Source organism: Ciconia boyciana, chromosome 1, assembly GCF_034638445.1.
Source record: "Ciconia boyciana chromosome 1, ASM3463844v1, whole genome shotgun sequence".
NCBI lineage: Eukaryota > Metazoa > Chordata > Aves > Ciconiiformes > Ciconiidae > Ciconia > Ciconia boyciana.
In genome coordinates this window covers 86,265,507-86,293,029 of record NC_132934.1, presented here as the reverse complement: position 1 = coordinate 86,293,029, position 27,523 = coordinate 86,265,507, and the positions used below count along the sequence as shown (strand labels likewise).

Here is a 27,523-nt window from a genome sequence, read left to right as displayed (position 1 = left end):
CAGATAGTATGTTTTTGTGCCAGGCAGCAAAAGAAGTATAAGTTTACACTGAGCATAAAACCACTTTATCAGAAAAAAAAATATGGGTGCATTATTGTGCCAGAAGCCTTCAGTATGACCAAGCACATGCAGCTCCTGCAACAACAACAAAAAACCCAACAAAAACCAAACAAACTTCTTTACTCTCAGCTGTGAGGAGCTGAACAGACCAAGTTTCAGTCAGTAGGTGTTTCTTTCCCTTCCACCCTTGACAATGGATGTTCCCTGGGATATACAGTCCAATCCTTAGTTCTATTATATGATTAAGTAAAAGGCTCTGCTGTTAGGCAGCATTTTAGTTACTTCAGAAATCCAACATTTTTCCCACAGAGCCTTCTTGGAAGCTGAGATCTTTTCAGTACGCAAATAGAGGCAAGCCTCTTTTTGCAGGAAGAGCAACACAGACCAGTCTTACCTCCTTCCTTCGCTCCCTCCCTCCTTCCTTCCTTCTCCCCTCTTCCATAGAAAACTTCCTTGTCCCTTCAAGGAATTATTATAATTTATTCCCCTAACTATTAAAAACCCTCAAATTTATTCCCTTAACTATTAAAACCCCTAACTATTAAAAACCCTCAAACCCACAGAAACACAGAAAACTGAAATGAAACACTGTAGTCCTGTTTCTGAAACACATGTTCTTGGAAGCTCATGTGCAGAGTGGAATTTTACAGCTGTTATCTCCAGAGGAAGATAACCTTATTCCATATACATGCTGATATGGGCTTGGAGAGATAAGACCTTCCAGTGTGAAATGAAAAATCTTGCAATTAGACCTGTGTCTTTTTTCTTAATCATCTGTTGCTGTTGATGAGCTGGAGGAAGGCAGGGCAGATTGTTTCTCTGTCCTCATAAAGGGCATGCTGTTTGTAACTTTTGTAACATGTTGGGTGTATCACTTGGTGAGGTTTATTACTGTTGTCCAACCTGGCAGGAGAAAGACCAAGGAAATGACAACTACATAGTCTGGACAAAGAAGAAGAAAGAACATCTAATGTTTTATAATTGGAGAATATGAAAATGTGTACATAATATCTGACATGTTCTGAGCTGTGGTAATATTATCATACAAGGAATTGAAAATGCAGTTTCATGTTAGAACTTGATGGACTTCAGAGAAGTTATCACCAAAGGGAGTGGATCCTGTTTCCTGCCACTTCCAGTCACAGGTTCCCACCCTTCCCTTGCTCATACCTAATGATTAGGGGACCAATGGGTGACCCAGATCTTCTTACTCCTCATGTGGAAAATGAACTTTGATGTGTGCTATGCATGTTAGTTTTCTATGGGCAATAAAGTGTTCTGACTCATTCTATAGCCACATACATTATGATGTATTCCAGTGTAGGAGACTGTTACTAGCAGAAAAGCAAAAGTATTGTATTCAGCCACTGTGCGAGGTTTGACACAAATTGCTGTAACATTAAACTGTACCTCTGGATTCATCTGTGAATGGATAACAAGGCTTTAAAAAATTCATCCTCAGTATGACATCATTACTTCAATCCCAGGCTAGCAGAATATACAAAATTTCCTAATTTGTAAAAGCACATTTTAGTTTGATCTTTTTGTATAGATACTGTTATGTTAATTATTAAAGACACAACCACATAGCCAAAGGAATGATGAGAGACAGGAGAACCACCTCTAACGTTATCAGAAATCAGAGCAACCTCATTTAGCTCCTCCCAGGGCTATCACAGGAGGGTGATTAGACCATTGTCCAGGGATGAAAGCCATCCAGGTGAGTAAAGGAGACAGATTCTTTGCATCACTTTGCAGACAGGAGTGTTACTACCTACATGGGTCTGAGACTCATTATGGGATGCAGGAGAAGAGCATTTGAGTATTGTACAAAACTTGACGGTAGGTAGCTAGGATGGTTCCTCGGTTTAAGGGAGGAACTAAATGTGGGGAAAGGGAGGGATCATAGTGGCTTGGGGAAAAATAAGCATGGGAAAATAGAAGAATTAGGGGGCAAAAGGGGCCAGTCACATGTAAACAAGTTGCAGTTCATGTACCTGTCTAAGTGCATGAGGTCTAATTGCCAACAACTGGAGTCAGACCACAAGTCCTATGGGCCCATGTGATTGTGGTGCCATCAACTGGAATGAGTGAAGGTCTTGGCAGCAACTGGCGTGGATACCTCAGGTCAGAGGGGCCAGCAACTGGAGACATGAGCAGCACACCCTAGAGAAGAAGAAACATTAACTTGTATTTGGCAAGCAAAGGGGAACATCTGGATCACAGAAGGTCCTGTTTTAACAACCAGACTGCATGAGTAGCACATAGCAGAATGACTGAGAATACTTTAAAGGGAGTGAATGTGATCTTTTTGTGCTATTGGGTGATTATGCTTAGCAGTTTATTTCAAGTCATATATAAAGTCTTGGAACATCCCTATGGACACTTTTCCTTCTCTTATGGAGGGGTGTGTGTGTGTCATTATCATGAAAGAAACCTTTTGTAATTTTACCCTTGTGTCCCTTACCTCCTCGGTCAATGAATGTCCCAAATCACTTTTGCAACACTACCAAGCAGACTGCATGTCTAAGGCCAGTTTCTGGGAGATCCATAGTGTATACAGAATAGAATAGCATAGCATAGCATAGAGTAGAATAGAATAGAATAGAACAGAACAGAATAGAATTTCATTTGGAAGGGACCTACAATGATCATCTAGTCCAACTGCCTGACCACTTCATGGCTGATCAAAAGTTAAACCATGTTATTAAGGGCATTGTCCAAATGCCTCTTAAACACTGACAGGCTTGGGGCATCGACCACCTCTCTAGGAAGCCTGTTCCAGTGTCTGGCCACCCTCTCAGTAAAGAAATGTTTCCTAATGTCAAGTCTGAACCTCCTCTGAGGCAGCTTTGAACCATTCCCATGTGCCCTATCACTGGATGCCAGGGAGAACACTTCCCTCCTCTGGAAGCTGTAGAGAGCAATGAGGTTGTCCCTCAGCCTCCTTTTCTCCAGACTAGACAGACCTGGTGTCCTTGGCCACTCCTCATAGGACATGTCTTCCAGCCCTTTCACCAGCTTTGTTGCCCTCCTCTGAACACATTCAAGTACCTTAACATCCTTTATAAAATGTGGGGCCCAGAACTGCACACAGTACTCAAGGTGAGGCCGCACCAACACTGAATACAGCAGGATAATCACCTCTTTTGACTGGCTGGTTATGCTGTGTTTGATGCATGCCAGGATGTGGTTTGCCCTCTTGGCTGACAGGGCACACTGCTGACTCATATTGAGCCTGCTATCAACCAGCACCCCAGGTCCCTTTCTGCAGGGCTGCTCTCCAGCCGCTCCTCTCCCAGTTTATACTTGTGTCTGGCATTCCTCTCTTGCAGGTGCAGAATCCAGCATTTCTTTTTGTTAAATTTCATGCCATTGATGATTGCCCGATGCTGCAATCTATCTAATCTATCTGCATGGGTCCCAGTGTGTGTGTGGGTGTGTGAGGTAGCTGGATGACCCGGGAGTTCAGGGACATTTACTGGGTAGACTGAGTGTCTAAGGCTAGTTACTGGGATCCAGTGTGAGTGTGTGTGCATGCACACATGTGTGAAGGGGTGCATGAGAGTTTGCATCTGTGAGTGGGGGGGTCTGTACCAGGGAGTGGCGTGGGGCTGCAGGCCTCAGGGGCTCATACGTCCAGGTGCCAGTGCATGAGGATACCAAGGATCCAGGGCCAACTGCTGGATAGGCTGAGTGTCGAAGGTCAGCTACTGGGAAGGTCCACACTGTAGTTATGTATAAGTTTCCTGCTAACAGACCTTGATCCTGATCAGCCAGAGAGGGGCACAGGATGAGGGTCTGTTAGTGCCATCTGTAACTGCATGAGGGTTTCTGTCTGATTGTATTGATTTATGTATTGATGTTCTGTATTGATTTGTGTGTCTGGCTGCATGTATACATATATTTGTATTGTGTATGTTTGTATGCATATTGGGAATACAAACTCAGCCTTGCTAGTGGATGAACCTAGAGACGGGAAAGCTGCAGCAACCTCACCACTATTGGGCTAGCTGATTTCTCAAGTCTTAGCAGGTACCTATGTAAGTACCTATGTAGGTCTCTCTATTTAATTTTGCACTGTGATTTAAGCTATGTTCATGTATTTTCATGTTTTGTCACAAGTGCAGAAGATGGTTTGAGATGATGTTTCTTTTATGGTCGAAGTCATGGAAATTCTTTAACGTCAGGAGACAGTTAGGTCAGAGGATGGAATTAATCAGATAGAGAATGGGGAAGAGAATAGCATTGAAACAGGATGTTCAGAAGGGAACAAAAGAGTGATATGTCTGTTTTTACTTACATTAAAATTGTCTAAAAAATAAGATGGGGAAGTGGTATGTGCAGCCGTAAGTGAACTTGGCATAAGTCAGACCAGAAATTTGAAGGAAAGAGTAGAGTGACCAGGATAATATAATAGAGAATACAAAATATTCAGCCAACATAAGCTGTGCTGATGATGGAATAATACTATCTGCAGTAAGAATTTAGAACTGGTTCAAATGAAAAGAAGCAGCCATTTCAATGAATGTAGATTGAAATTTAGGACTGAGTAGGAAGATCTTACATTGCCAGTGGCCTAACAGTAATGCCAACACTCTTGTGCTGTGCTGAAACTTCCATGACCCTCAGCTACATTGAGCAAGTAACACACAGGGATCTGAAGCACAGACACTATCAATGAGGCAGGGATCTCCTGAAAGGAAACCTATCACTCTGCCCTGAATAATAGTATCATTCAAAAGTCTATCAATGAAGAGTGCTGAGAGACCCCTGCAAATGAGCTAAATTATTTCTCAACATCTGTTGATGCTATGAAACAGACAAAATCCGTGCTGAAACCCATACTGAAATCCTTCTTTGTGTAACTGGTCCTCACCAGAAATAATGTCTGAAAATGAATTGACTGGAGAAGAGGTTCTGGAACAAGCAAATGATACTAAATTGCCATCATCAGATCTTTTTCAAATAAAAATCCTATGACAACACAAGTCCGTAACAGCTGGCTTACAGACAAGAGTGTATAAACTCTCATGTAAAATGTCCTTGATACCTATGACTGGAAGTTGGCAAACGTGACACTAATTTTTAAATAAATCAGAGGACTCTAGAAAAAAAAGGGGCATGTTTTCTACATTTCATCTTGGCTTTTTTCCTGACAGGATGATAGGGCATTCAAACAAATCAACTTTTTTCACAAAAAGCAGTATTTTTGCTAAACTTTTTTTTTACTTGTAGGTGTAATACTTTTTTTCTTTAAAAACATATTTGTATTTACTGAAGCAGTTCTCAGTATGTTTTGATCTTGTAAATATTAACCTTGCTAATAATATTTTTTTCCACATCTTTGCAATTTCAAAGTCACACAAAAAATCCCAAAATAACTGGCTAAAAGGATAGTCATGTCATTTGTGGGGAATAGTGCAGTTATGGGGCATGGCTATAAATGTGTTCATATGTATCCTAGGTACATAGGGCATACAATATCTGAATATGTTGGTCCAGCTTTGACAAAGCTAGATGGCTATTATAATAGCCAGTTAAATGTAGCAGTGTTCAGTGGTCTGGTCTCCCAGAGAGTAGTGCTGCAGTTTTTCAAAACAATCGCCTTATATGCCCTCAGGTCTAGCTTTCATATGTTCCTGGATACCAAATTCATGAAGCCCATGTCGCAGACAATCATTCCCGCTCAGAAGAAACTCAGCCTATCACAGCACTGAGCTGATGATTACCTAGGTCATGTTATGCTCAGAGCCACAGCAAGACATTTTGGTGTCTTTATTTTTACATCTTCATCAGGCTCCTTCTGACTCAATCCACCTTCATGGATCTGATACTGCTTTTGCTGTGCCATTTGACATCCCCTTTCTAGATCTCCACTCCAGGTAAGGTCAAGAAAAGGGACAACAAAGTGGGTGTCATAGCTTCTGAGTGGATTTACAGAAGGTAGATTCAGATAGGCATATAAATGCTTAATTGACTTTTTAAGTACCCAAGGCAAATTTGAGCAATCATTAAGATGCTTAGAACTTTGTGCTTTCATTTTTACTGGTAAGAAGATCCTGACAAATAAGTTTCTGCCAATATCCATGTTCAAAATAGTCTAAATTTTAAGAATGGTGAGCAGCTTGGTGTCTAAAGACTTGACTAGATTTGTCCTGTAGGTGTTTACCAGTCCAGTTTCTCAGGTGTGAACAGAAAGTCCAACCTCCCAACAAACTCACTGCCAGGATTAGGTGATGAGGTGCCTCCCTCCAACTGCCCACACTTAGTAGTCCTAGCAGTAAAATACTCAGCTGGAAATTAGCAGACTAGGTTTTATTCCTCCCCTTGCTCGCTTTGACCTTGACTTAACCACTGGTGTGTAATACGATGTTGTGGGTCAGATTTTCCTCTTGAAATTCTTTTGCTTTGTATTAAATAAATATTTATTGATCAGACATAGAATTTGTCCCATGTGAAAGGTCTAGGCTATAAATTTGTATTTTTTATAAAGCAGAAGAACATTTGTCATTAATCACTTTGTGAGACCTTACAACACAGTACAGTAAAGAGTTGGTTTGTCTGGATTCAGATCCTGGCTTGAAACAATGACAACGGGGGATTTGGATCTAGATATTCTCCTTGAATGTTTTACCTATTATATTGCTGTAGACCACTCCTCTGCCCCCAGTCCCACATAAACCTGGAGGAAAACTCTAACTATGTGTTCTGTGTGAAAGCAGGTTTCTCTTTCCAGCCCATTTACCTAGATCTTAGGACAACTTTTACAGCATATCTACATCACTAGTTAGGTACCTCATCAGCTACTTCACATACAAGTTCCCTCCTTCAGCTACATTATGTTGGCTTTGTGAAATCCCATTTTTAATATCAGCTCTCAGATCTTTCTCCTATAGATAAAGAACTTGTGTATTTCTGAGTCAATGCTTTAAATTCAGCATTTCACAGTCACCAGTTTAATGACAAACATACGCATCTCTGGTGCATTAGTTCCAGTCCCCTTTCCATGCAGTTCTGCCAATGCAAAAATAGAGAACTGTGGGAAATACAGCCCCTAAGGATCACTGTAAACACCAATTCATTCCACCAGATGGTATCCTTTCACTTAAATATGAAAGAATAGTTTCAGTAGCACAGATCTTAGGTTGTTTGATTTGGCATTGGTCTCTGGAGCCTCATTTCAAAGTTATAGATAGCAAATATGACTGCTGTGATGGTTCCCACTGTGCATCCAAAATACCATGGTAGGACAGTGATCAGTTTTCTTAACACAGGTTAAAAGATTGTGTCAGAGACAGTGATATCACTCTGAATCCTGGAAGTTGGCTTTATAATTAGTACAGGTACTGCTGGGACAACTAAAGGAAAAGAAGTTGTTAGACATTTGCTTCAAGAACAACCCAAGTTTCCTTCACTTTTGGTGTGTGCTAAGGGTACAACAGGGTCCCATATAAAGCTGTTCCCAAAACAAGATCATGAATGCTGGCTCTGACAGGTGAAGGAAGAAAAATAATTAAGGTCTGAGCATATGTATTGTATTTGCTCTTTTTCCAGGAAGAAAAAGTCCAGCAGTCACGAATACAAAAAAACCCACTTTACTTGGTTACACTAAACATTTTCTGTTGTATTCTGGAAACAAAATATCAAAAGGTAAAATAAAACATACAAGGGTAAATAAAAAGAAAGACAATTGTCATATATGACAATATTCTGTCTGATAGAATAAGAAAAACTTCACCTGAGTCAGTTTGAAACTTTCCATTTGTTTTCAACAGATACACTCCAAAAAAAGAGTTTGCTTGAAATGTCTTGCAGGAAGGAGCTTGGTTTTCCACATAGATTTAGCTGTCGCAGAGATCTCTGCTATTGGTTTAAGAGAAACATGTGAAACGGACCTATATAAGTCCCTTACAGGGGCATGCTCACTGACTGCTGAGGCAGAAATGAGGATGTGGACAGCTTGGTGTGTGGCCATGTACTTCTTTGGAGCAAGTAAGGCATCAGTAGAGCCATGATACCTGCTCTGCTCTGGGAGAATGTAGGTTACGTGTTTTACTGTGGTTTTGTTTTGTTTTGTCTTATAGGAGCTAAAATCACCCAAACCTCAAGTCTTGTACTAAAAGAAGATGAGAAAGCTACTCTGATGTGCAGTCAAAATGATAATCACAATTATATGTCCTGGTATCTGCAGCAGCCAGGGAAGGGGCTGCAGTTGCTCTATTTTTCCATTGGTGCAAAACAGGAGCAAAAGGGTGACATTCACACTGGATACAAAGCTAACCGGTCAAGCCTCGCAGACTTCTATTTGGATATTTTATCTGTGAAGATGAACGATTCAGCTCTCTATTTCTGTGCCAGCAGTTTAGACACAACACTTCAAAGTCACTTGCTTTCTTTACATAAACTTCTCTCCTTTCCAGCACCTTCCCTCACAAGGGAGCTCAGCACAGGAAAAGGGTATGTAGGCCTATTGACAAACCAGATGTTGCCAAGGAATTGGAACAAGACAGGCAGAATAGGTCTTTGAAGTGCAGGTAAATTGCTGAACTCCTCTTTCCCGATCAGCCATTTATTCTCCATCTTATTAGAACAATCAATAAAGATTGTTCATCAAATGCAGACATAAAATAAAGGAAAAGGAAACTGCAGTCTACACAGCCACAAATTATTGTCCCCTAAGCCATTTTCTTACCTGACACAGAACAGTTACTTGAAATACACATATGTCTAAGTCTGAAATACTTTAGAGATAGTGACTTGTATGTGCACTCTCATTCCTCTCTGAATATTATCAAGCAGGGAAAGCCACAATGCTTTCCACTGTGCTTGGAAAGGTTACCCTAATCACAAGAAATCTGTAGAACTAAGATTGTCAACAGTAATGAGAAGGAGCTTGAACAAAAGATGATATAAGAATAGAAGCTAAACAGAACTGATATGCCATAGATTTGATTAAAATGACAAAAAAGCAGCCATTACCATGGTCTGCAAGTGCATAGACACAGTTCTGAAAAGGTACATGTGTACAAAGTTACAGGATATAAAGAACAAAGAGAAATAGTACAAAGTAGTATGCAACTTAGAATGAAATCACATTCAAGAAAAATAACATGTAGATTTCCATTTTTTCAGAAATTGTTCTGACTATCCAGTTTAATTCTGGCTACACAGTGAAGCACATGCCACTATGCGTCTCACATCTATCTCTTTATGCCTCATACTTATACCTCTCTCATGGCCTAATAAGCAGCAACACAGTCTATCTTAATCTGGTTATTCCTTCTCTCTATGGATGAGTTCTGAGGTTTTTTTTCTCCTGGGTAACTTTGTGATGTTCCCCATTCTTGTTCTCTCTGACTTTGAGCTAAGCCCTAATATGAACACTGCTCCAGAGACGATCCATATTTTGAAGACAAAAATGCAGAGGGATGAACAAGCAGGATGTGGATGTGAATCTCACACACAAAGACCTACTAGTGTCTTTTCAGCACCACCATTCTCCCAGATAGTGTCACTGATGCAGTAGAATTAGTCATAGCATGAGGTACTCTTTGGTGTAAGCATTCCATGGTGATAATATAACAAATAATATAACAAAGGACCTGGGGATGTTGGTCGATAGCCAGCTGAATATGAGCCGGCAATGTGCCCAGGTGGCCAAGAAGGCCAATGGCATCCTGGCTTGTATCAAAAATAGTGTGGCCAGCAGGAGTAGGGAAGTGATCGTCCCCCTGTACTTGGCACCGGTCAGGCTGCACCTCGAATACTGTGTTCAATTTTGGGCCCCTCACTACAAGAAGGACATTGAGGTGCTGGAGCATGTCCAAAGAAGGGCAACGAAGCTGGTGAAGGGTCTAGAGCACAAGTCTTATGAGGAGCGGCTGAGGGAACTGGGGTTGTTTAGCCTGGAGAAAAGGAGGCTGAGGGGAGACCTTATTGCTCTCTACAACTACCTGAAAGGAGGTTGTAGTGATGTGGATGTCAGTCTCTTCTCCCAGGTAACAAGTGATAGGATGAGAGGAAATGGCCTCAAGTTGCGCCAGGGGAGGTTTAGATTGGATATTAGGAAATTTTACTTCACTGAAAGGGTTGTCAATCATTGGAACAGGCTGCCTGCGGAAGTGGTTGAGTCCCCATCCCTGGAGCTATTTAAAAGACGTTTGGATTAGGTGCTTAGGGACATGGTGGACTTGGTAGTGTTAGGTTTACAGTTGGACTCAATGATCTTAAAGGTCTTTTCAAAGCTATACGATTCTGTGATTCTGTGAAATTTTCCTAAATTGTCCTACAGCAAGAAAGCACTAAGCAAAGTCCTTGTGATGTATAAAAGGCACCTGCATAATTTGCTAGTTCTGAAATAAATAAGAATAATAATCTGTTTCCAGAGAAACGGTTTTTGAAAGGTTTAAAGAAAGGATGAAGAATCGGACCATTCCACAATTACGGGCACAGCATCCACATTGTGAGATTATTCTTATCCCAATCTGAATTATGTCAAATTATATTTTAAATGCTGTAGAGTATCTTTATTAACCATATATGCAAGATAAGCATACTGAATTTATAAGGAAAATTTCAATTTGTGGTTATTTTGCAGCATTTCTTCATTGGGAAAGGAGTTATTGGATTACAGGCACATCCCCTGGGTGTGTCTGTAATCCAATAGAACCTTGATCTGAGTCATTTAAATATCAACTGATGAGCTAGGGAGCAGCTTTGCAGAAAGGCAGTTAAACATGAGTAAGCAGCAAGCCTTTCAGCAATGAAGGCTAATGACATTTTTGGTTGCATTAGCAAGAATGCAGTTAGCATGTTTAAGCACTTGTGAGGCTGTATTTGGAATACTACCTCTATTGTCCATACACACCCCCACACTGCCCCAGCCCCAGTATGACAGACATATCAACAAATTGTAGAGAGTCCAGCAGAGGGTCACTAAGATGATCAGGGGACTGGAGCAGAAACATAACAGAAGAGGCTGAGGGAATTGATTTTGTTAATCTCGGAGAGGAGCAGGCTAAAGGATCGCTATTTGCATGACTCTAACTGCCTAAACAGAGTTGGAGTCTTAGAGGGGCACAGTGGAAGCCAGTGATAACAAGCTGCAGCAACATAAACTCTGATTAGACATAACGAAAAAATGTTTCTTCTTGAGGGTGCTTCAGCACTGCAACAGATTTCTCAAATTGCTTGTCAAATTTCTGTCCTTGAAGATATTCAGAAATCACCCAGACAAAGCTCTGAGCAACATGATCTAGCTTTGGAGTTAGACCTATTGTGAACAGGAATTTGGATTGAGTGATCTCCAGAAGTGCCCTCCTATCAAAATTTTTCTACAAGTATATGATTTTTATAATCTTGTTTTGCTGTTTTGAGAGACCTAGAAAAAGCATGTTGTTTTTTTTTTAATTTGTAAAAGCAGGTCAGCAACTCCCCCAAAACCCACAAGTCTTCTGTTTTTTGTGTGTTGCACAACAGAAACAGCAGCTGCACATGCAAACCCCATCTGCAGATTTCAGTAACAAGAAGATTGTGTGATAACATGAGACAAAAAACCCACCAGCTTTCACAAGGCCCGTATGTGTCACTATTTCTGTCCAACTGTAATATGGTGAACAGAGAGCTGCACCCTGTGCCTCATCCTGAGAGGCTGGGGTGGTGTTGTGGTAAGGGAGGCTGATGTGTTATCAAATTTTTTTTTTTGAGTAAATGTCAAACCGCATCCTGTTTTGGCTAAAATTCAACTGCTGTTCTCTTAAAGAGATATTTTCAAGCACATTTTGGCAAGTCATCTGCTCTGATTCTGAGGTACTATTTTCTGCTGAGGCCTTCAGAGATATTTCCCCCTTCTGTTGAAGACCCTGGCTATGTGAGACAGAAGCTCCCTTCAGGGTCTCCACTTTATGCTTCCTACTCCTTCTGCCTTGCTATTGCATTCCCAGATGTTCTGCTTCCAAAGCTCCACAAGCACTCCTCTACCTTGGCCTGTGTTATTCCTACATCTCTTTAGGATACATCTATACACAAAAGGTATGACTGTTCTCCATTTATTGTCGAGTGAGCTGCCTCTGAATTATCAGTTGTTTAACTTATGCCATAAAGTAATAGCTTAAGGAGATGCAAAGTAGATGAAAGATCTCCAGAAACACTCTCCAGGATTAGTAATCCCTTGGTTTTACAGTTTATGCTGCACAGAAATGGTGCCCACAAACACAGCTTTAAAGGACCACCTCCTGGCTCTACTTCCTCCCCCCCCCCAGATTAGATTCTCTTCCCTTTTTCTGAGTTGCATCTTTTTTTTCTTTTTTCCTTTGCTTTTCTTGGTCTTTCTTATTTTTCTTATTTTCTTATTCTTCCTAATTTTCCTTTTTACTCTTTACTTTAACAAGACCACACATTTTGATAATACTTCATTCATTGTCTTATGCAGTATCTCCCTGGAGTTCTTACCCTCTTTTTTTGTCTAAAACACTCCCCTTCATTCTCACTAGCTTGTTGTCTTGAAAATGATGAGAGACACAGTATAATTGTAGAGAAGTGGGTTTACATAAATATGAACTTTAAGACACCATTTTGTCTAAAGTGTTCTCCTGTACAGTTAGAATGAGTTAGGACAAATTTGTACAGACTAGAACTCTGTTCCTCTCCTTGGACCTAAGCATCAGCCCCATCACAGACATCCCATACAAAACGCTCTTGAAAATGAGCATGATGTATACAAACTTCTCAGCTGTAGCACTTCTCTGATAGTTTTCTGAAAACTAAGGTAGAAAACAATAAATAAAAACCAATAAAAAAGTTTTCTTTAGAAAAGTTTACTAGACAGGGACATTTTTTTTCATTCTGCTGATTAGGAGAACTTGTTCAGTGCTCATTTGCACAAGTTATAACTTGGCTGCCCTTAGTTGTAATATCACATTAACTAGTAATTGTATTAGACTTTTCACATTCACATTGGTATGACTGACTAGGAATTGGGCTGAAGAATGAGAAGTTGGGGGCATCAAATGAAACGGGATTTGGAGTCTTTTGCATGGGAATATAATTTATTCTAATTCTGCAGTATATTTAAGGAGATAATGTACTGTAGTATGTAGAGTCAGTGACTTAGCAAAGTGTTCTAACTGCCTGCTAGAATATCAACGTACATCTTTATGCTACAGGTAGGTCTGCTGCTCTAAGTGATATATTGAGTTCTAGCAGCCAGTCTCATGGAAGATTTCATAAGAGTAGACAGAATTTGGATGTTTACATCCATGCATGTGTATTCAACAAGAACATGAATGCATGTGTCCACACATGTACAATCCTGCACCCATGCATACAGGCATGAATAGCTATGACTGCCAGCAAATGCCGACACAAGACACATTGAGACACATACACACAACACATCTATCTTTGCATACCGAGGTGTATGTATAGATAAAAAAACTCAAAAGAGGAAAAAATTTATGTTTTAACATACCTTTGAAGATACTACAATCTAAAAACAGAAGAAAAGAAATAGGAGATATTATTTGAGCCTAGATATGTAACAGCACCTCTTTTAAAGTGCTCTGTTTGTACAATCACTTGTATAATAGAGAGTGGGTGTGGGAATGAGAATTACATGGCTCGTAGCAAGTTTGGAGAAGAACAGGATTGGATTCCTGTGCTTGGTCTCAATTTCCTGGGGACTGACAGATCCGAGTTAAGTGTAGTAGACTGGCAAGAAACATGCCTTCAGTAATGACTGCTTACTGTAGATATAGGAGCCTATAGAGGATGACCCCCACACCCACATGTATTTTACTCATCAGCATCACTGTAGATGACTTTGTGTATTGATCCAGTGTTCCATTCTTAAAAAAATTGGCAACACACTCAAAACGATTCAAAGGGTTGAACCATTCCTGGGCTGAGATCCTCAGTCGGCTGGTCAATGAGTAGGTAATCCCGTTCCGCGTGGAAAACTCATCTGTCCCCACCCCTTCTGTCCTCTTAGCACCATTGACCTTCCAGACCAGATTCAGGTGGTCAGGGTAGAAACCAGAGGCCAGGCATACCAGTGTGGCCTTGCTCTTCTGTTGGATCTCTTGCTTTGATGGCGAAAAGATGGCCACAGCTGGAGGTATGATTTCATTGTTCTTCCCTGAAACGGAAAGCAATATGGCCCAGAGCCTTCACCCTCATATGTCTAAATATCAGACCATGTGTTTTTTTGTAGAAGTATGTGTGTTGGAGACTGGATGCTGAATTCAAGATTCAATGTGACCTAATAGCGCTGAGCATGCAGGATCAAGTTCTTCAGTCTAAAAGACAATTATATTTACATTAAATTTTAATTGTCTTTCCAACATAGCATGTACTAAATATGCCATGCTATATATGCCATTTAAATCAAAATGAATAGATTAATTGAACAGAATGTGGCTCCAGGATTTAAAATATAAAGGTACAGAGCAAGTGCAAAACTTTTTCTCTGGATACTGACCAAATAGCCAAGCTTGCTAAAGATAAGGTACTAAATGAAAAAAGAATTTAATTCTCTGGTTTGTTGTGCTAAGCTATACAATGAGCAGGGGGCAAACTGATCCTCTGCATTCATCCTCCATTGTGTTTATCTCTTTCTGTGTATGTCTGTCTCCTCAGGTCCTGAGTCAAGATTTTTCTGAAATTTCTTGGCTTATTTCACCTCAATCTCTCCTTCTCCTTATCCTACAGTTTTAAAAATAAAAATAAACAAGCAAACAAATTGACCCCCCCCCCCGACCTATAACCTACACAATCTTTAACCTACAGTTTCCCAAAAGAACCAAGAGTGAATGTGTTTTGTTATTTAGCAAAGAAATAGTAGGCCATGTTTTCTTACCTAAGTCAGTCAGCTTAGTTCCTGTCACAAAATGTTGCTCACATCTAGAGCACAAAGAGATACTAGAGTAATAAATCCCACACCCCACACACCTATTGAGCGAAATAAGGATTTAAATTGTGAAGGCTTGATTCTGCACTGCTAATACCATTTCCACTCTGCTTGAGGAAAAGTTAAGTGTGCTAGATCCTTGGTGTCTTCTCTTGATGGCAAAAAGGACACAAAGTACAAGTTTATTAGACTATGAAAAGAAGCAAATGGTACTTCAACTATGTTTCTCATGCCAATGTTACAGGACTTGTCAGCTCCATCATTTCTATTAAAACTATCTCCTATTTTTTCCTTCCATAAACTCATGGCAATGCAGAAAGAATTGAGATTAGAAAAAAACAGACTGAAATGCTAGACAATAATTCCTCTTGCCAAAAGTCTGTTTGTCTGTGTCTGAAAATCTGAATGCTTGAGTTTTGTGGTTCTGTGTGTGCATTATGTATGAATATTTCCCCTGCTACAGAAATGTTCTGTGATACACCCTCTTTAATTCAGCTTCTTCCCATTTAGCTTTTCTTATGCCTTCATTGGATGACTTTACAGAATTATCTCCCACATCAGCATTTATGGCTTTTTGTGATTTTCTTTCTCAGACTCATTTGACCATCTCCTTCTCTGCTCTTTCTCTTTCCTCATCTGTCTGCTAGGAATCCAATGTATACATCTGAAATCTGAATAGCCAGATAGCATGGTGGACAGCTTAGAGATGTCATGATAAAAATAACTTTAATGACTCTAAACAGTGCATAAGAAACCAGACTGAAACTAAAAATGGAGGGTGGAATTTTGACTGTAATGAAATTAGTGGAAGCTTTATCACTCATTTCAATGAAACTAGAATTTTAACATTTGATTTTTTATTTTTGCTTCCTGGATCCAGTGTTATAGTTCAGGGTCAGCGCTAGGTTGCCTGCATCTAACTTGAGAAAAATGGCATTTTCCCAGTTTTCATGTAGCTGGACATGCAGGTCATTTCTCTTTCCCTTTAAATGGATCCTACCTTCTGAAAGCATAAGTGCTGTCAATTAGGAAATGCATAGATGATATCACACTATCTACAACTGCGAACTGGTTTTCTTCAGCAATATATCAATTTTCACCAGAGCAAGACCACAGTAGGTTTGTTCACTCATGTACAAATGCACTTTGGCACCACAATTGCCATCTGCTTACCTGTTTGTAAACGTGCTGTGTTGCCTGGTTCTTTTCTCTCTATCTTCTCCTAGAGAATCCCAGTGAGGATCACCATATTCTACTGATTTAGGTCCCATCAAAAATTCCCTTTCTTTTTATTCCAGAATCTTAAAGGAACTCTCTGGTATTTGCCATATTTCTTTCTTACATAGAACTGTTTAGTTGTGTCACTCCTCCAAAATGTAGTTTGTCTGCTCCAAACCGCCTATCCCCAAGTTTCTCTCCCATTCACTTTGACCAAGCTCTGCCATAACCACTCGGAAAGTCCATGTGTGAGAACAAGATTGATCAGGATTTTTTTGATAGGCTTGATAAATGCAGCCATTTTCACCAAATGTCCTTATAGATTATATTCATTTTAATGTGCTCCAGAAAGAGCTGGAATTATTTTTTATATTCCATTCTGCTGTGGTCTAGTCTGTGCTCTATAAAGTCTAACTTCACAGAGCATGAATAATGAGGTATCTTGGGAAAAGAGCCCATCATCTCAATCCAAAGACTTCCCTCTTTGTTTACCCTTGTCACACTCCCAGAATCTTACCCCTTGCACAACCTAATACACTCCTCATGATTCCCACTTGCCCAGAACTGTTGCTTTTGTTCCTTCTCCAAAATATTGGATATTGGCAGAGGACAGCCTCACAGTGTAATATCAAAACTACTCACACCTGTCCTGGGCTGCTGTCCAGTGATAACCATGTTAAACCTTCAAATACCATTTTTTTTGCAGAGTAGTAGCCAAAGGTGTGCTGAAAAGAAGGTATATCAGCCTGTCTAAGTAGTACTTGGTTATTAAATATTCTGAATTGTTTTCTAATGATGATTTGGATCACCATATAAAAACAACCACTCATTTCTCTGTCATTATTAAAGCACTTTATTGTCTGGTGCTGTAGTTTGACATCAATATCCTTACAATTTTTAGGAATCATGATATATATTATAAGATCCAGTGTCTTTCATTTGGACCCACTCTTGCTTTCTTTCCCTCCAGCCTCCACATCTTCTGCCAATTCCTTATGAATACCTGTACATCCTTCCCAGTCCTACTTCTTCTGCCTTTTTCTTTTTCATGGACACACATTTCATTTGGATTTGACAGTGGGAGATAGATAGATTGTAGGAATAAGAGGGAATCATAATGATTAGTTAATTCTATAGGCAATTTAATTCTGGGGAAAAGATGTGGTCAGTCACACAGTTCATTTCTGGTAGAATACAGCCAGCAGATTCAGTGAACACAGAGTAGAGTATCTGGGAGTTCTGCATTGTAGAGGTAGTATATATACTTCCAGAATACACTTATCTGACTTGAGGTCTCTTCTTCTTTGGTCTTGTCTCATCCTTCTCACTCCCTTGAGTTTATTCTATTAAGCTTGCTTGCTTGCTAGCTTTCTCCACAGTTTTATTAATCTGACAAATTAACACCAAACTGTCCTATTCACAGTGCAAATTTAATAACAATAATTTGATTGGTTAATTTGTCCCCTTCTTCTTCACAGTCCCTGCTATCTCCCTCTTTCTTGACCTGTCTTTCCTGAAACACCATCTTTAGCCTTCTTAGTGAAGCTCTGCTGACTCAAACCCTTCCACTTTTTTTCTTACCTAGAACACTGAGCCATGTTGCTTTTTCAAAATACAGTATTACTGCTGACCTTCTTATAAAAATTGTCTGAGGAGCTTGTTCTCTCTTCCTCCTTCTTATTGGCACAAAATTTCTATTTCCTAATCTACCATACCCAGAAAAGCCCACAGTGAAGATCCTGTTCATCCTTCTCTTGCAGTCCTTCACTCTCTTTACTTCCCTTTCTTTCAAGCTTAACAGAAAAATATTTTCATTTAATCTGTTTTGACGATAAGCATCCTCTTCCCCATGAACTTACAATACTGCTTTTAGACATGGGATTTAGCAATGGGATTTAGCATGGGATAAGCATCCTCTTCCCCATGAACTTACAATACTGCTTTTAGACATGGGATTTAGCAAAACCCTAACTGTCAAATGTCCCACACAATGATTTTTCTTTGTTTTAGGCTGCTTGCCATCATATATCCTACCATTTCACAGTCCAGCAGACTGAAGTGTAATCACACAGCCTGACATGTGCCCTCATCCCTTACTTAATTCTAATCACCTAATTAGAAATCCCTTACCCATGCACCCTCCTTCCTATAATTTGTACAATGATCAGGTGCTTAACCCACAAAATCTGTTTTTTCCTCTCCGAGAATTAATGTTCTGCCTGCTTCAAGTCATGAGGGACCCAAAACTAGATGTCCTTTTCAAGGTAAAGTTTTATCATAGCCACCAGAAAGAATATCTACTATACATGTTTCCTGGGAGATGTTTCTTCAGATATGCAAATTCTGGCTCCCACAGAAAGGTCAGCACCTCTGGCTTGTGCTAACCAAAATGTTTGTCAAGGAGGGTGAAAGAGAATTGACAGATGCACTCAGTTTTGCTGTCAGCCTCTACTTATCACTCAGTGCAGTCACTGAGGTCTGTTGTCTGAAGTTGAGAGGAAAACCATAAGAAAACAGTACATATCAGTTGTAACAGTGGTAAGGTTTTGAAGGGTCAAGGACAAAGAAGCCTCCATCAACTCTTCTCTTCCCTCTCTCCCCTCCCCATCTTCTGTGATCTAGGAAATTTTGGACACAGGAGTTCACCAACTGGGAGGGGTGGGGAGCTGTTTATTTTCTGTTCTCAGGACCCTGGGATCCTGGCTTGTGCCAACAGATAATTGTCCCCTATTCCATGTCATGTTTGGCACAGAACTTGCTCACTAACCTTTCTTGCTTCCTTCAATTCAGATTATATCCTTTTGTCCTTTTGTTTCAAATGCTATTTCTCAAGTATATTAGTCCTTTGCTTGGATTTTCAGACAGCAGACCCTTGCCATCAGTCCTCCTCCTCCTCATAAAATACGTAATTACAGCTCTAATTTGTCCCTTAATCTATCTTTCAATTCCTGAATAGAGTGTTAGTGCCTTGATCTGCAAGTTATCTCCAACTTGTGAGTTTCACTGCAAGAATAATCTTCTTTTGTCTAGGGGCTCCCCCACTCATACCCTGTCCGTGTTTCTCTTTGGTTTTTCCCTTCTTTTGTATCTTTGTCTGTTTCCTTGAATCTTGCAAAAGCAAAAATGACCTAGAGAGTCTTTTGCAATGATCAGGGCAAATGTGACAAAAAATATTTATGAAAATAACAATTGCAACTGTCAGACTGATCACCTCTCTCACTGATACACAGAGTAACTTAAACATGACTTGACTAAAACAGCAAATATAGGTATAAAAAGAAATAACTGAAAGACAAAATTATTTCTGGGTTTCCTTTGTTTTATTTCAAACATACTTTGTAAATAACATTTTCTTAATGGTAACAGTCAGCTTGGTCCCTCCTCCAAACTTCAGTGGCTCTGTGTAAGCACAGCTAAAAATTATTGCTAAAATTGCTAAAATCTTGCAGATAGAGGTCCAAATGGCTAAGATGATTGTTACTCTGTGTTGTCTGAGTTGTGCCTCTAAAGACCGTCTAAAGGAGAAATCAACTCAAATTTCCTCCCTTAGTGGGGAAGCAAATGCTAAGACTTTATATGTGAATTATAGAAGGACATTACATTGTTTAGTTAGGGATATCAAAAAGTGCTCCTTTTGTTCATGCTTTGTGAATTTGAGACCCATAAAGGCATTTTTGTAAAAAGCAGTCTCTCAGAAAACAGTTTTTGGTTTGAAACAGCCGTGAGACTACGTAAGTAATAGTTGTAATCTCTTTGTTCAGCATGATACTTTCTCCTGTTCTGAAGTGTTTTGAGGAGATTAAAGAAGTGACAAGAACAGAGCAGGAAAAATCACTCCATTTTATGGGATTGTACCCATCTGTCTTCTAGCAATAAGATTTTTTTCTTCTCATAATGACATTAAAAAAGGATATGCCAGGTTCCCCTGAAATCTATCATCAGATCCTTTTCAAACAAACAAATGCATTAACTTACAGGTGACTTTTAATCTATTAACCAAATTTTTCTTCGCTACCACAATGAGCCTGGTGCTGTCACCAAGCTAATCTAGAGTAAGAACACAGTGAGAGAAAAAGCAGCTACCATGCTTCTCCTGAAAGGGCGTCACTTCTTATCTGGCTAGTGTTCTGTTCCCTTCTCTACCACCCCTGAATTCTGCATCTGTTTTGGCTAGAAATCAGCCTATTTTTTATTAGCAGGTGTGTGAGGATTTGCTTAGATGACAGATACCAGAAATGGGAGAGAGATGCTCTTCTCACCATATAATGGTGATGGAATATGTGGAATATGTTCTAAAGCTTTGGCTGATTTTGCTGTACTTATTTTAAATACGAATGCAAAATCGTTAGAGTAGCTGTGTTGGTCATACTGAAAAGATCTGCTAGACTAACACAATATAAAGAGTGAATGCCAAGCAAAGACTGTAAGACTAATGAAGGCATGTAGTGGTTACTTTCCTAAAATACTTTTTCATCTCCAATGCTTTTAAGATCAGTGATCACAGTAAAATTGAAGAATCCTTTATAGTTTTGTCCTACTTTTCTGATCTCACATTCAATCCTGATAAACATTTAATTTATAAATATGTTTAGTAATAGAGAATTCTTTTCCTCCTTTACATCAGTAGGCATGGATTTGACAATTACTCTAACCTGCCTTTTGCCAAGATAATAAATAATTTTAACTCTGCTTCCTAAATCAACCCTTTAGCACATTTTATTGGTTGTGTCAGCATTTTATTCTGTAATGAATTAATATTCTACAGTAAGAAACAAAAATACCTAAGGAAACTTATCAAGCACTGTCAGCTGGGTGCCCTGTCCGAAGTACAGTGGTGGGTTTCCACAATATTTTGAAGAAGTACCAGAACTGTCTGCCACTAGAAGCTCTCAACTGCACATAAAGCCTGTATGATATTATGCTGTATCTTACCTTTCATGAGGTCACAAACGGAGGGGACCTTTATGCTCTCATCTGGATTAGAAAATACTGTGCTTTTGCAGAAGAATATGCTGAAACATATGGTATATTGCTCCAAGAGGTACTGTATGTAGTGAACCCAGCCTATCTAGGAAGTAGCTCTTTCCATCTCTATCTGTGTCCTGTTCTCAGTCGTGGTTTCAGAGTTCAATCTGAGACACCTTCTGTAAATAAAAGCAGAAACAGTGACTCTCTCCCCTTTCTGCCATCACTAAGCTGTGCTAAAGAAGAGTTGAGTTTCTGGAACTCACCCATCCTGCACCTATTTCCCCTGACTTCCTTCTTGCCCAGTTTTCATACAAAAGATTTCTTTTTGTCTTAAAAAAATTTTCCCATTCCATGTATTTGTTAAAAGTGTAGGCTTCTTTTCCTTACCTAGTATTGTTACCTGAGTCCCAGGACCAAACTGCTGAATATGTATCACAATACTACAGAGACTATCTCAAAATATACCACTGCCCATAACAAAAATGGGAGGGAGCAATATGAAAATCCCATGTGAAAAACCCAGGAAGGAGATGTGTCATTCTGGGAGACAATCCCAGGGACTGATGTCCCTGACTGCCCTCATCACGGACCTCCACCCTGTGCCCATGGGCCCAGGATCTCCATCTAAGTTTAGACCCAGGCCTTCAATTCTTCCCTGATGTATGTTGTAGGTGTACCTGTATCCAGCCCTGTCTCTGATCCTTCCTCCTGAATGGATCTTGTACCTATGTTGTAGGTAGCTTGTCTTCTGGATGGACCCCTCATATGCAAATTGTAGCTTGTCTCCAGTCATGTCTTTGGTCCTGTATCTTGGATAGACTGAACCATGAGTCCGCGTGCCAGCAATGTGCCCTTGTGGCAAAGCAAGCTAATCGTATGCTGGGCTGCATTAGGAGGAGTGTTGCCAGCAGGTCGAGAGAGGTGATCCTTCCCCTTTATTCAGCACTAAGGCCACACCTGGAGTACTGTGTCCAGTTCTGGGCTCTTCACTACAAGAGAGACATGGATATACTGGAGAGAATCCAGCAAAGGGCCACAAAGATGATTAAGGGACTGGAGCATCTCTCCTATGAGGAGAGGCTGAGAGAGCTGGGACTGTTCAGCCTGGAGAGGAGGATTGCAGGGATCTTATTAATGTGCACAAATACTCGAAGGGAAGATGCAAAGAGGACAGAGCCAGGCTCTTTCAGTGGTACCCAGTGAAAGGCCCAGAGGCAATAGGCAAAAACTGAAATGCAGGAGGTTCCCTCTGAATACAAGGAAACACTTTTTTACTGTGAGGGTGACTAAAGACTGGAGCAGATTATCCAGAGAGCTTGTGGAGTCTCCATCCTTGGAGATAATTAAAGCCACCGGGGTCCTGGCCAACTGGCTCTGGGTGGCCCTGCTTAAGCAGGCTGGGTGGACAAGAGGACCTCCAGAGGTCTCTTCCAACTTCAACTATTCTGTGATTCTGTGAATCTGCATTGTAGCCTTCTTTCCAGTCCTGTGTCTGGACTACAGTCCAGTCCAGTCTTCTTTTGCTCCTAAATGGGCTTCCTAAATATATACTGGACCTGGTTCATTGCTTGCCTTGCTTGGGACTGTTGATGGACCCTGCACCCTACTCTGCTTGCTGTGTTCAGGTGCTGTGGCACTGTGCCCTGGTTAGTGAATGTACTGCTTGATCTGTGGTCACCCTTGGTTCCTGGGTTGCCTTCCCCACTGGCCCTTGCTGCTTCTTGTCATGTTTCTCAGCAGTATATACATAACCAATAATGCCTACACATATTCATACAGTTTCTCCTCATAGTAGTCTCCAGGTGAAAGGAATAGAAGCCAAACCTATAGAATGATGAGGGGCTTCAGACAGAAACACTCATGCAAACACAGATGGCACTAACAGACCTGGATGTATGAGCCCCTGAGGCCTGCAGCCCGACGCCACTTCCTGGTATAGACCCACTCACTCACAGATACAAACTCTCATGCGCTCCTTCGTGCACGTGCGTGCACACACACACTTGCTGGATCCCAGTAACTAGCCTTAGACACTCAGTCTACCCAGCAACTGGCCCTGAACTCCCTGGTCCTCCCGTTACCTCACACACCCACACACACGCTGGGATCCACACTTACACGCTATGGATCTCCCAGAAACTAGCCTTAGACATGCAGCCTGCTTGCTAGCTGGGCCTGGATGCTCACTGCCCCAGCTGCTGGTACTGGAGTGTGTAATCCTCTGAAGCCTGCAGCCCCCCTCCAGCTGTTGGTACACAGTGTAAGTGTGGATGAGCCTTCTATTGTTCTCATAACAGATAAGCTATTCCTATAAGGATTGTCAGTGAATGTTCTTTAATGCGACTGCCTTATGATACTACACATCACTGGAAGTTGTGTTGTAGGACATTATTGCTACAAAAGACCAAATTAAAAAACAACAACTCATGCTTCTTGAATGGAAAAGAAGATAAAACTTTATTCCTAATTCAAGGAGCTGGGTTCTCAGCCTCTGAGCATTTAGAAGGTGTTAGTTTTAAATATACGATATACTATACGATAGGATATATACTAAATATATCTATATATAGTAAATATACGAAATATACTATACGATATGATATGATATGATACAATATGATATGGAAGTACAGAGAAAACCCAGCAGTGATTACAACAAAGTGAAAGGAACAGGAGGAGGACAGAGAACCACCAAGAAATAATATTCAGAAGTTCTTAGACAGAAGCATAGATCCTTTGCTATGGAAAGGTAGAAAGTGTAATTTGCTGTGTTCCTGCTGATGTGATGAAGAGGACTCTTCAGTTATTCTCTATACAACTTGCCACCAGCCTAATTGAAAACAAAACAGAATAAACAAATAAAAAAAAACAAGCAAAAGGAACAAATACAATAATCTAGGAAATAACAGACCATATATTTATCAGTGTCCCAACTGTTATGTCTCCTGAGGGCATTAACAGAAATGACCATGTTGTATCTCCATGCTTTCTCCCTTTTTGTACCAAGGAAGTGTCTTAACTGGTACAAATTATTTACTTACATACTGAACTAATATCTTTACTTCATGTGTTAGATGACTAATCTGGTGGCCTTCTATAATGGAGTGACTGCATCAGTGGACAAAGGAAGAGCTACCTGAACTTCTGCAAGGCCTTTGATACAGTCCCCCACAACATTCTTGCTGCTAAATTGGAGAGATATGGGTTTAATGGATGGACTGTTACATGGGTAAGGAATTGGCTGGATGACTGTGCCCAAAGAGTTACAGTCAATGGCTCAATGTCCAAGTGGAAACCAGTAACGAGTGGTTTCCCACAAGGGTCCATACTGGGACTGATACCATTTAATACCTTCATTAATGTGTCATTGATAGTGGGATTGAGTGCACCCTCATCAAGTTTGCAGATGACACCAAGCTGAGTGGTGCAGCTGATATGCTTGAGGGAAGGGATGCCATCCAGAAGAACCTGGACAGGCTTGAGAAGTGGGCCCATGTGAATATCATCAAGTTCAACAAGGCCATGTGCAAGGTCCTGCACCTGGGTTGGGGCAATGACCAGGATCAGTACAGGCTGGGGGATGAATGGATTGAGAACAGCCCTGTGGCGAAGGACTTGGGGATACTGGTGGATGAAAAATTGTATGTCAGTTGGCAATGTGCACTTGCAGCCCAGACAGCTAATTGTATCCTGGGCTGCATCAAAAGAAGCATGGCCAGCAGGTCAAGGGAGGTGATTCTGCCCCTCTACTCCACTCTGGTGAGACCCCACCTGGAGTACTGCATCCAGCTCTGGAGTCCCTAGTCCAAGAGAGACATGGACCTGTTAGAGCGGGTCCAGAGGAGGGCCACAAAAATTATCAGAGGGATGGAACACCTCTCCTATGAAGGCTGAGAGAGTCGGGGTTGCCTGGAGAAGAGAAGCCTCTGGGGAGACCTTCTTCCAGCCTTTCAATATACAAAGGGGCTTATAAGAAAGATAGGCAGAGACTTTTTACCAAGGCCTGTAGTGACAGGACTAGGGACAATGGTTTTAAACTGATACAGGGTATCTTTAGATTAGATATAAGGAAGAAATTTTTTACGATGAGGGTGATGAGACACTGGAATAGGTTGCCCAGAGAAGTTGTGGATGCCCCATCCCTGGAAGTGGTCAAGGTTGGACGGGGCTTTGAGCAAGCTGACCTAGTGAAAGTCGTCCCTGCCCATGGCAGGGGTGTTGGACCAGATGATCTTTAAAGGTCCCTTCCAATCCAAACCATTCTATGATTCTATGATTGTGATCCAGTAAAGTACAAGCCTACTCCCTCTAGTATCCTTGAAAAAGGACACAAAAACATAATTGAGATTGTATTCATACTCACCGTCAACTCTACCAGGTCACTTTTCAAATACATCTCCCAGTCCTGCTTTAGGACTTCCTTTAGGAACAAGTGCTGAGGCTTCCACTACTCTCACTGGGAATATCTTTCAGCCATATGAGAAACTTACTGATAAAAAGTATTTTCTGGTAGTTTAGTTAAGCTTGTCCCATTTGTTCAGACTTATCCTATTGTTCTTTGTAAATCTTTGTTCAGATTTATCCCATGTACCTCCTCAAAAACCCTGCTTATTACTTTCACTGCAGGCATGAATCCCTTTCAATGCTTACAGAAAAGTATGATATAGCTGATATTTCCCTCCTTTACTTTCTGCAGAAGTTGCCCTTAATGCTTATCTTTTTCCATGTGTTTAAAGAGTATTTTCAGAAGGAATTTCTCTGCTAGATAGCATTGATTTTATTTGAGTTCTGGAAAAACAACAATAGAAAACTCTTCACTTGTGATTTTTCAAACTTGCCTGCACAAAGCCTAGCAGAGCATATGGAGAACAACCCCACAGCTGAGAACAGATTTAGTCTGTATCCACCGATCCTTGTACTAGTGAGTAAGCTCAACCTTCAAGTGGCACAGTAGCCTACCTTGGCTGTCCACACAAGACTGCTCACCAAAACTGCATAGAGCAAGGCTTTGCCACAGAGAATGAGGTACGTGAGCTTCAGAGAATTTCCATACCGCAAGTAGGAATCTGCAAATCAAACATAATTTGTGTATTGAATTACCATCATCATGACAGACTAGATCTAATGTAGCTTTAATCAAATAAAAACCCTTGAAATCTTCAGCTAAGTGAAACAAAGGAACTAGAGCCAAATGAATGGCTCTGTTGACATGAGATAGCAGGTTATGGAAAAGAACACTGTGATTCAAAGAAGCAAAAGAGAAAGCAAGTCTGGGAAAGCAGAGATTGGCTTTATGTTAAGGAAGTATGTCCTGACTGGGAATGTTTAACCATTGTGTTGCCACACCTACTGAAAAAGTAGGCTATTCATGTGAATCCCCTCTTAGGAACTCAAATTAAGCTGAATCACAAGATATGAATTTTTTTCAGTCGTTATTGTCAGTGGCCTTGTGAGTGCTGATGATATATCAAGGAAATTTTACATAGCCCAGAATAACATGGTATCTAGAACTTCTATTCTTATAGATTTTTCACTCTTAAGGAATTGCAGTAGTATTGAGACACCAGCCTGACCTTGGTTCAGCCTTAAGATTCCTGAAGCATTGAAGAAGTTGGTGAAAAACAAGGGTGTGTAAGTATGTATACATAAAGGGAAGGAACATAATTTTTAATATAGGTATCCTCACAGTTTGGAGGGGAACATGACTTGTAGTGAGAAGTATTCTGAATTTAATACTAATAAATATTCAGAATTCCGGATTCTGAATCTTGATGTCATAATCACTTGGCTAAGCATGATTTTTTTCTTTCATGGCTGAGCAAGCAGAAGGCAGTGTTAAGGACTGGAGGAGATGATAAAAAGTGCAAATTACACTGTATAAGAAGGTTGCACAAATTCTTCTGTTATTTTGAAAGGGAATCATAAAGAAGAGCTAAAAACCAGCTACATACAGCATGCACATACAACCCTCCCGAAGTCTTTTTTTCTTTCTTTTTTTTTTTAAATCTAACATACAAACCACTTAGATGAGGAAGTACAAGTTATTCTTGTAGTAGAAATCTCACACACCTTGCACTTAGTGTCAGTAAATCTGGAATTAAAATACATACAGATATTTGCCTGTGAGAAGACACACATACCTTCTGTGACTGCACAACCTGAAAGACAAAAATGAACTGAAAGTCATGTTTCTCTTCAATGTAAACAGAACACAAATTTTAGAAGTTTCACTTTACAATATACTGCCTGATTCATTTTACTATACTATATATTTTACTATACTACAGAGATTTCCCAGTGAAAATCTGAAGAAATTTTTGAAAAACTATAGATATATAATGATAATGTAGATACAGAGGCCCAGGAATA

The 27,523-nt window shown here is 40.3% G+C and overlaps 1 protein-coding gene and 2 gene segments (V, D, J or C); 1 reads left to right on the top strand and 2 right to left on the bottom strand.

Moving 5' to 3' along the window:
* The window catches only part of LOC140659401 (trypsin I-P1-like), a 79,606-nt gene that overhangs the window by 20,368 nt on the left and 31,715 nt on the right, over nt 1–27,523 (top strand). The gene's annotated exons all lie outside the window — the stretch shown is intronic.
* Nucleotides 12,672–21,218, bottom strand: LOC140646528 (T-cell receptor beta-2 chain C region-like). The segment is given in 4 exon segments: nt 12,672–12,817; nt 13,532–13,549; nt 13,848–14,197; nt 21,119–21,218. Coding segments are annotated over 4 exon segments (521 nt in total).
* The window catches only part of LOC140659407 (T cell receptor beta constant 1-like), a 47,517-nt gene continuing 43,649 nt past the window's right edge, over nt 23,656–27,523 (bottom strand). The window contains 3 exon segments of the C gene segment in view: nt 23,656–23,984; nt 26,114–26,220; nt 27,295–27,312. Coding sequence covers nt 23,958–23,984; nt 26,114–26,220; nt 27,295–27,312 — 152 coding nt within the window.